The sequence below is a fragment of the Bos indicus genome, chromosome 1, assembly GCF_029378745.1.
Source record: "Bos indicus isolate NIAB-ARS_2022 breed Sahiwal x Tharparkar chromosome 1, NIAB-ARS_B.indTharparkar_mat_pri_1.0, whole genome shotgun sequence".
NCBI classification, from domain to species: Eukaryota; Metazoa; Chordata; class Mammalia; order Artiodactyla; family Bovidae; genus Bos; species Bos indicus.
In genome coordinates, this window is record NC_091760.1 from 145,059,342 (window position 1) to 145,069,462 (window position 10,121).

General features: G+C 52.8%; 1 protein-coding gene across 1 annotated transcript; it reads right to left on the minus strand.

The window, feature by feature from the left end:
• Positions 1 to 253: 253 nt before the first annotated feature.
• On the minus strand, positions 254 to 9,836 carry SUMO3 (small ubiquitin like modifier 3). The gene is made up of 4 exons (XM_019963307.2): positions 9,679 to 9,836; positions 5,043 to 5,171; positions 2,868 to 2,939; positions 254 to 1,564 (listed from the first exon to the last, which is right to left on the minus strand). Exons 1-4 carry the CDS (start codon positions 9,697 to 9,699, stop codon positions 1,472 to 1,474), a joined length of 315 nt encoding a protein of 104 aa, XP_019818866.1. The 5' UTR covers positions 9,700 to 9,836; the 3' UTR covers positions 254 to 1,471.
• Between the last annotated feature and the right edge of the window lie 285 nt (positions 9,837 to 10,121).

Genomic DNA, 10,121 nt, shown 5'->3' on the forward strand with positions numbered 1-10,121 from the left:
GGAAAACAGTCTCACATTCAAACACGAAAAATATCAACAAGCCCAGAGTCACGGTAACCCCCCAGGAGCCCAGGAGAGGGAGGAGGGCTCTGCAGGGGAGGGGGCGGCCTTGGCAGGGATGTCACAGCCTGCAGGAGTGCAGGTGAGCCAGCCTTCAGATGGAAGTCGGAGTGGTCTTGCTGAAGGGTCACTGCAAATACTGAACGTGACACGATGTCCAATCTCCAAACGCAGTATAGAGTGTGAGCCAAGAGACAGAATACCAAACTATATTTACTGTTGACAGTAATAAAGGACAACAAATAATGTACAAATTGGGGAATAAACACAACAGAGCCGCAGACCCCCCGCCTGTGCCCGAACAGCAAGGTACAAAGGAAGTGCAGACTTCTCCAGCAAGGTCTTAGGCGAGCAGGAGATGATGGTGGTTATCCTGCCCAGGTGACCAAAGCAGGCAGCCAGGGGCCATCAGACAGGAGTGAGTCCACACGGAAGGGCAACAGGACAACCATTGGAGGTTAACCAAAACAGACCCCAAAATGCACAGAACTGAAATCACATGTAACGTGTAAGCTCCATACCAACTTGGGGAGCAGAGCACGGTCCTCGGGGAGAAGCCGGGGGCATCTCTCACATATAGCCACACTCTGAAGCAGCTCTTTTACACAAAAACATACCAGCAAAATCAGCAATATTCTATCTTCCTTGTTTACATACAGACCATTGTTACTCATCAGAAGCAAATACTGGAGGAAATCTGAGGCCCTGGCACTGTGACCACAGCAGACGTGTGGGACTTACTTTCTTCTCTGTTAAGAAAAGGGGAAAAGCCCATGTTTGTTGTGTCAGAGCAGCGTCGCCGGCAGTTGGTGGCAATGGGTCCAGGGCCCCAGATCCCACCCAGGGCTGTGTTACTGAAGAACTTCTTACCTTTTAAGAAACATTCCAGTATTTTCCCTTCAACTTTACTATGTTCTGGCAAAGCTTACATTTCTAATATTTAGCATTAAAAAAACCTGTGCCCGCAAGAAACAGTAAGTGAAAGTGTATCTCCCATACCAACCATGACCCCAAAACTCGCCCCACAGAAGCACCCCCAGAGTAGTGACAGTTCTCTCCATGGTTGGAATGAGGGGGGTCAACACCTGGAGTGAGATCCCCGTCTAGACAGAAAGCAGGCATTCAGGCCACAAGCTTGGAGAAAATGTCATAGGAAAATGTCATAGGAGGGAGAAAAATGAAAAAGTAAAAACAAAGCCCAAGTCCCTCACCACGCATTTTACCCAAACACAGGTACCAGGTGATGGGCCTCGGGAGGCTGGGGACCATCACCACGGTGGCACTCAAGTGCATCAGAGCAAAGTCCTTCTGGGGAATGTCCTCGGTGTCTGAGCCTCCCTGCTGATGGGCTTGGCCACACGTCCACTGTTCAATAGCAAACACAGCACGGTGCCACGAGGGGATGGGGGCTCTAGAGGCCGCTCCCCAAGAGGCAGCTGGCCACCCTGGAGCCCCCCGTCTGCTGCTGGAACACGTCGATGGTGTCCTCGTCTTCCATCTCCAGCTGCAGGCACAGAAGGTGTGTCAGTGTCTTCTCGTGCTGGGGGGGACCCGCCCCCACGCACCTGAGCCCACCCTCAAGTCGGCACATGAGGACAGAGGCTCAGCTATGGCTTTCCAGTTAGCCCGCTTCTTCCCCAAGTTCTCCTAACAGAATCCACAATGCTAGCGCCTTGACTGACAGAGAAACTAAGTCCCGTTAAAAGCAAAGTGTCTCAAGTTTTACCGAGAAGTATACAAAAATCAGATTTCAGCTAGGAGTGAGTGACCAGAAGCGGTGAATCCTGGGGACCTCAGAGGTGGGGGGTGGAGTCCATATGGGTGCTGTCAAAGCCAACTCTGTCCCAAAGGAAGGGCTCCCTGCTGGCCTCCCCATCCCGTCGAGTAGCATCCTGCTCAGAAATCAAGAGCAGTACCCCTGAGGGGGGTGGGAGGGCACGGGGAGGACTGTTGCAGACACGACCCAGCACGCACATCAGCACAGAGGCTGGGGGAGCCCATGGCTGCCCCTTCCCTCTGTGTAAGGGGCATGCAGCTCCCCACAGGAGCAGAGATGAAACCTCCACAGAGCAGCCCTTTCACACTGAAGGCTGGCTGATTCTCCCCACGTTCGACCCTGCAGCTGTCTGGCTGACAAGTGACAGGGCTGCAGCCTGGATCCCAGGCTCTCCTTCCATGAGGAGGGATGCGCAGACCTGACAGAGCCGCACGTGGTGGCTGATGCTGGAGGAAATGGAGCACGCCGCACCCCTCTCCACTCATGCCCCTTGGCATCAGTGCTCAGAGCGCAGGAGATGGAGGCAGGAATGTAGCTGCAGACTAACGCTGCAGGTCCAGTGTCCCGACAACACGAGGTGGCGATCACATCTGCCTGGAGCAGGGATGGGGGTGGGGTCGGGGGGTGAGGACGCTGGGCCTCGGCCATGACCCTGGACCACCTCAGCTGAGAACCCAGCCCTCCTGCTCCTTCTCCCAACACAGAGGAGGCTGACAAAGTACATTCTTCTCATTTGAAAATTAAACCTCAAAATTACAAAATCTAATAATCTAAGCCGTTAAGAAAATGTAAGGGGAATTCACTGGCCATCCAGTGGCTAGGACTCTGCTCTTCCACTGCAGGGGCATCAGTTCAATCCCTCGTCAGGAACTACAAGCCATGCAGCACACTTCAAAAAAAAAAGGGAAAGAAAATGTACGGTGTTCTATATGAACAGCAATCAGTAACTCTCAAATGTGAGCGCTCCTGCTGGCAGCTGCCACACACAGGTCGGAAGTAGCCCTTGAGTGCAGACCTGCTGGGTTCCTACCTGTGCTGGGGTGTCTGTTTCATTAATTGGTTGTCCATCAAACCTGAATCGAATCTGTCTCATTGACAAGCCCTGAAAAGAAAAGCAGTTATCATTGTGTCAGTATTTCCTGCTAACACATTAGTTCAAAAAGAATCACACATTCATCAAAACACCAGACTTGTGAATACACAGATTTATGACCCAGTTGACTACAAAGTCTCACCAATGGGCCTGAAGCTCTGAGGCAGCTAGAAAACAACAGAGAGTTCCCCCAGGAAAAGGGAGCCACAGAAAACAGTAAAGAACAAGGACTTTTGAAAATCAGAAATCATGACAGACACAAGACCACCCATAAAAAGCGGGAACACAAAGTCGAGAAAACTTCCCAGAAAAGAGATCAACAGCAACAAGCCCCATGCACAGTTGGAGGAAATGATCCAGATGCACACACCTGGCACAGGTGACTAAATCGGATGGAATCCCACTGGGGAGGGACACAAACTGTCACTGAACTGACAGAAGGTCCAGTTCCTGAACTGAACTGAGTTTCTAGACCAAAAGGCTGAGAACATGCCCAGAAGAGTCTAAGACAAAACTCCCTACCTAAAAGCCCAGGAATAAAGTCCTGAAAGCTAGCAGAGATAAACCACATTACAACAAAGGACGGAGAATCAGAGCATCACTGAACTTTTCACACAAATGGGGGAAACTAGAAGAATATGATGCAGGAACTCCAAAAGAGGAAAATGAATTTCAACTTAGAAATTTATGTGCAGTCAAATTACTCAAGTGTGAAGGTTTATAAAGCAAATCACGTTCAGAGAAGCAGTATTCTTCATATGCTTTCTGAGCAAGATACTGGAAGATATGCTTTATCAAGACAGGGGAAGAAGATTAGTCCAGAAAGATTAGTCCAGGAGGGGGGCCGAATACATGGGCAGAAGGATTCCTGGGAGGCTCTGTGGGAGGACCACAGAGTGGCAGCCCAGGCGGGGCAAGAGGGAGGGGGCCCGGGTGGGAGATAGTGCAGCATGGCAGGAAATGCAGGGCATAAATTCATGATGGGACACCCTGAAATCGACACACACAGCCACCACCAGACCAAGAACAACAGGACTCAGACAAGAGCCAGCAATAAGCACAGGTTGCTATGTGGCTGGGGTGGCTGCCTGGTCACAAAAGCAGCAGAGTCCAGAGCAGGCTGGGTGCAGGGAGAGGGCTGTGTGCGGGGGCAGGGTCTGGCTGTGTGGACCACGGGTCAGAGCAGAAGTCCCACCTTTCACAGGTGAAAATAGTCTCCAAAATCCAAAATTTCTCCACGAAACAATATTTACCAAGAAAAAGTGGAAAAAAGAAAAAGCTGGAATTGATAGTGACCCTCTGAAGAGCAAAGCCTGAAAAGAGCGGAGAAAAAGAGGAAGGCATGGAGCTTTTTCAGGTGTTTTTAATAGTAACAACAAACAGGCCAAGGCAAGGGTTATCAAAGTCAAGAGTAGAAACTAAGGTCAAGGATTTCCGAATCCCCCACAGAGGACTGGCTCCTGTGGAGAGCACCAGGGGCCCCAGGGCACAGTCTGACACACACAAGAGGCGGCCCTTTGTCTTGTAAAGCAGTAAATAAAGGGAAGTGATGCTTTTGAAGTGTGGTGTTGGAGAAGATGCTTGAGAGTCCCTTGGACTGCAAGAAGATCCAACCAGTCCATCCTAAAGGAAATCAGTCCTGGGTGTTCATTGGAAGGACTGATGTTGAATCTGAAGCTCCAATATTTTGGCCACCTGATGTGAAGAGCTGACTCATTTGAAAAGACCCTGATGCTGGGAAAGATTGAAGGCAGGAGGAGAAGGGGACAACAGAGGATAAGATGGCTGGATGGCATCACCGACTCAATGGACGTGGGTTTGGGTGGACTCCAGGAGTTGGTGATAGACAGGGAGGCCTGGTGTGCTGCGGTTCATGGGGTCGCAAAGAGTCAGACACGACTGAACTGAACTGATTAAGTGTGTCTGGAGCAAACTGTGCTAGGGCAGTGTCTCCACAGACACGGAGGAGGAGGGATAGAATCCGTGAGAACCCACTGTTCAGATTCCAACAGCACCAGACACCTGCCCCGCCCAGAGAAGCCCGGCCAGCCTGGACACACATGAGCACACGCACAGGCCCCTGCACGCACATCCCACCGCCCCTCCCCACACCTGGCGCTCGCAGTAGGCCTTCATCAACTTGCTGAGCGGTGTATGTCTCTTGATCTTGAACTGGACCACGGAGCCATCCTGCCCGGCCACCTTCAGGTTGATGTGGTCATTCTCCGTCTTCACTCCCTCCTGCAAAGATACATGCATCTGGGCCTCCACCTGTCGCCCCACAACCACCACTGCTTCTTAAACGTCCCCAGCAATTCAGTCACTGGTGTGTCTGTCGTATTCTTACACCAAACTGACTTGTAACTTCTATCTGCTGAGTCAGGCAAATGTCCTGCCAACCTAGCGTTTGTCGCAAACGTCAGCTTAAGGGGGAAAAAAATCTGTGTAACACCAGAAAACAACAGAGAGAAGATCCGCCTTTGTTGTAAGGTTGCTCTTAGAGTGGAGCACAAGTGACTTATACTTAAGTGTCAGGATGAATAAGACACCAGAGACGATTCTGGCCAGAACGCAGGGTGCACAGTGGCTCAGGGTCCAGACTGCCCGCGGCTTCCCCGCTTGCCTCCCAGGGAGGGCCACCCTCAAGTGCATTCTGGGTTGCCAGTCCCACTTGAACGGGGTCACCGCCCTATCCTATCCATGGGACATGACCCATGGGACACTCCAAGCTGCTGAGCAATCAACAAGGTCTCTGGTCCTTGGAAACTACTGGAAGTTGGTGCAAGAAGCTGGTGTTCCAAGAAGAGCTCAGCCCGAGAGCACACTGCTGGGGAAAAGAGGAGTGTCTGCTTTTTCACAAATGACGAAGCTGACCTAAGTCAATCTGCATAGTCTGGATGAAGACCAAAGCGGTTTTGTGTGCTGTCCTGGCCAAGTTCTCCTCTTCCTGGGGCTCTCCTTCCCCACTGCTCCCTGTTCCAAGCTCTGGGACCTGCTTCCCGCCACATGGAGGAGAGAGGAAAGGAGGCCCCTGGAGACCCGAGTAGGGGAGCTCAGAGTGGCTCTGAGAAGTGGTCCCAGCAGGCAAGACTCTAGCAATGAGCCCCCGTCTGATGAAGCTGGGGGTCCCACGATCAGCACCTCACCACTCACCAGAGACCAAGGATGCTTTTGCTTTTTCATCTTTTCAAATAAAGGTTTAATTTTGAAATAATCCTACATTTCCAAAAAAGCTGCCATACAGAGGCAGAGCGCTCCTACACGCCCACTGGGTCTCCTTGGTGTTAACATCTTGCGTCCTGCCCAAGAACACAACACTAGCACACCACCAACAACAAAACCGCAAGCTTTTTTGTATTTCACCAGTTTTTCCACTAATACCCTTTCTCTGTTTTGTATTTCACAATTTTTCTCCACTAATACCGTTTTTCTGTTCCAGAATCTAATCCAGGGTACCTCCTTGCATTTACAGATAAGATTTCCTATCCACTTATTCTTTTATTTCTTTGCTGTTTATTCATTGTGTTAAAATACACATAAAATTTACCATCTCAGCCATTTTTAAGTGTACAGTTTGTAGTATAAAATACAGCCACCGCCACCATCCATCTCTACAATTCTTTTCATCTTATAAAACTGAAACTCTGTCCCCATGAAACCCTCACTCGTCCTCCCCCAGCCACTGACAACCACCATTCTTCAGCCTCCATCAATCTGACTCCTCTAGGGACCTCCTGTAAGTGGAATTACAGTATATGTCCTCTTGTGACTGGCTTACATCAATCAGCATAATGTCTTCCAGGTTCATCCCTGATGTAGCAAACCTGAATAATACCCTGCTGTACACACAGACCAGGCCTGCCTGGTGGCTCAGGTGGTAAAGAGTCTGCCTGCAATGCGGGAGACCTGGGTTCGATTCCTGGGTCAGGGAGATCCCCTGGAGACGGAAATGGCTCCCACTCCAGTTATTCTTGCCTGGAGAATTCCATGGACAAGGAGCCTGGAGGGCTATAGTCCGTGGGATCGCAGAGTTGGACATCATTGAGCCACTAACACTTTCACCCAGCAGTAGAGCTGCTGGATCATATGGAAATTCTGCTTTTAATTCTTTGAGGAACTTCCATTCTCTCTTCCATGGCAGCTGCATCATTTGACATTCCCACCAACAATTCCAACTTCTCCACATCCTCTCCAGCACTTGCTGCTTTCTGTTTTGATTTTTTAAAGCAGCCATCCTAATGAGTGTCAGGCAGTATCTCACTGTAGCTCTATTTGCATTCCCCTGATGATCAGTGATATCAAGCATCATTCCATAAGTTTCTTGGCTATTCATATGTCTTCTCTGGAGAAACATCTATTCAGGTTTTTCTGCTCATTATTTAATCAGGTCACTTATTTTCTTGTTGAGTTTTAGGAGTTCTCTATATAGTCTAAATATTGATCCTTTATCAGATATGCAATGTAGAAGGAAAATCAAAAGGGAGTTGGTGTTGCTCAGAGAGCCCCTCAGACAGAACCCAGAGACCACTGAGGACGGGACTCACGCTCATCTCAACCCAGATGGAATCTGACCTGTGACCACGTCCTGTCCTGACGAAGCATCCAGGACACCTGCCCAGAACTCGAGACGCCTGTGGGACCCTGACCCTGAACCAACGCGTGACAGCCACCCCTTCGGGACACACATTTCTTTCTGTGTCAGGGTTCAGCCTCGTGGCTCTTGCCTTTTTAAGCCCCTGATTCTTTCTTACCCAGAAAGCTCTTTGTTTTACCCAAATCTGTGTCTCCCAAATCACAATTCTTAACACCCCAAATTACTTTCTTATTTGCAGCCTTCTGTGGCTTTTTTTGGGTTGATAGTGATTTGAAAATATCATCTCCCCTTTCTGTGGCTGCATTTTTACCCTGTTCTTTTATCAGTGTCTTTTGATGTACAAAATTTTTTAATTTTCATAAGTCGTTTTTTTTTTTCATGACACCTGTGTCTTTGGTGTCGCAATCAAGAAATCACCACCAAGTCCAATGTCGTGGAGTTTTTGTCCTATGCTTTCTCCTAAAAGTTCTATTGTCTTAATTCTCACATTTAGGTCTTTGATCCATCTTGACTTAACTTCCCAATTTAGTGTTGAGAAGGGGCGAACTGCATTCTTTTGCACATAGATGATGCATTGACTTTCTTAATGAAAAAATATGGGTGTGTTTAAAACAGAGAGATGCAGGGACCAGAACGCAAACAGAAAGAGGGCGGCGGCTACAGACCAGGAAGAGGAAGGCCAGACCCGCCGCGAATCCCTAAGAATCAAAACTTGGAAAAAAGGAAAGAGAAGGAAGAAACCCTAAAAACCACAGCAGGGTTCACCCGGTCAGTCCCCTACCTGGACTCTCCAGGGGAGGCAAACTGTCTTCCCAACTGGTCCACAAGGTTTTCTTTGCACCAAGATGGCCTGGGGGTATGCCTCCTACCCCCTCCCCTCCAGGCCCGAAGGAGAGAGCATCTCTGAGCCAGAGCAGCCCGGAAGGAACCGAGGCCTCCGAAGACAAGGGTGGGGCGTGAGGCACAACCAGCTCACTGTCTTGGAAGTAGTTAAAACAAGTTAATTCTACTGAACTAGGCCTTGGACATTGAACACGTGGGAGTGTTAAGCTTAAGCGCACCCAAAGGATGAGTATTGAGCGTATTTCACTGTATCTCACTGCATTTAAACTCTGGAAGAGGAGACCACCTAGAGGTCATAAAGGCAGGCAGTTACATCTCCTCCCACCCCCACTGGAAAAGCAAAGGCAGCTCCGAGGAGGCTCCAGGGCGGAAAGGGCCGCGTCCACCGGGGCCCCACCGTGGGATCCCGTCTAGGGGCTCCGTGCAGGCGCACCCAGCCTGCCTCTGCCTCCCGTGTGCACTGGGGCGCGATCTCCAAGCAGCAGCAGCGGGGTTCAAGAGAGAGGCTGCGCGCAGAGCGAGAGTGCTGACGAAAAGCTCCAGAAACCCGTTTCCAAGACTAGTTTTCAAGACCGCGGACCTTCGCGAGGACTGCCGGCCAGGGCAGCAGCAGACTGCGGAGCGGGATGAGCACACACCCAAGGGGCCGCAGTGGATCCAGACAAGTCAGGCCTCTCGGAGCCCCCGCCCGGCCTGCGCCCTCGGCGTTCCGCAGCGAGGACTGAGGAGGGGACCACGCGCACGCGGGCAGTAGAGCCCAGGCCGGCCGGTTCCCGTGAGGTGCACAGTTAGGGAGGGTCCCGGCGAAGGAAGAGGTCCTGGGGAGGGGCGGTCCCAGAGAGGGTTTCGGGACGCGGGCGATGTCGGCGGATGGAGAAGGTCCAAACTAGAAGCGCCGGCTCTTCCAGACTCGGGCCAACGGGGCGGGTCTCCCCGCACAGCAAACTGGGTTGGAGCCGGAGGGGTGGAGCTCGAATAGTGGACGCGGGACTTGGGCGGAGTCGGAGCGCGAGGGCGGAGTCTGGGTAGGGGCGGGGCCTTTAAGGGGCGGGGCCCGAGGGAGGGGTCTGGGTAGGGGCGGGGCCTGGAAGGAGGGCGGGGCGCGAAACGGGCGGGGGGAGGGGAACCGAGCGGGGCCGGGCGGCGTGGGGGAGGGGTGGAGGGAGAAGGGGGGAGGGGAGGCCCAGCGGCGCGGCTCGACACGGGTCCCAGCGGCCGGCGGCGGAGGGCGGCGGGGCCCGGGGAGCGGGCGCGGGGGCGGCGCGGGCGTGGGGGTTGAGTCCGGCCCGGCCCACACCCGCCGGCCCTTACCTTGGGCTTCTCCTCGGACATGGCTGCGCTCGGAGGGCAGCGGGACTGCAGGCAGCCCCGGGCGAGCGACTCACGCTCTCGGCCCGCCGCTCTCCCGCCGCAACTGCTCGCGGGGCCGCGCTTTGCCCCCAAATCCCTGCGCGCAGGTTGGCCGGCGCGGGTCACGTGGTAGTCGCGCGTGCACGAGGCGCGCTCCCGGACGTCGGGCGCGTGCCCGGTCGGCCAGGGTTCCTGGCTGTTGGAAATGCGTCACCGGGCGGGCCCTGCGCGGTCAGGCGTCTGGCCTTCGGGGGTGCTCCGGGCAGCTAGGCCTGGGGCCGCTGGAGGAGTGGGGTCGCGCTGCGACTCGGGGAGCGCACAGAGCAGCTAGGGTCGAGGTCAGGGGCGGTGCATAGGGCAGCTGGCGTGGCAAGGCGTAAGCTGTGGGGCAGGGGGCGCTGGGA

Bases quoted from the DNA above. Each gene is read 5' to 3' on its own strand.
- SUMO3 (XM_019963307.2), bottom strand. From the start codon at position 9,699: ATGTCCGAGGAGAAGCCCAAG. The intron at 2,940-5,042 runs GTGTGGGGAGGG...TTTTCTTTTCAG, and splicing joins AGGCCTACTGCGAGCGCCAG to GGCTTGTCAATGAGACAGAT. The intron at 1,565-2,867 runs GTAGGAACCCAG...CTGTGCCTGCAG, and splicing joins AAACAGACACCCCAGCACAG to CTGGAGATGGAAGACGAGGA.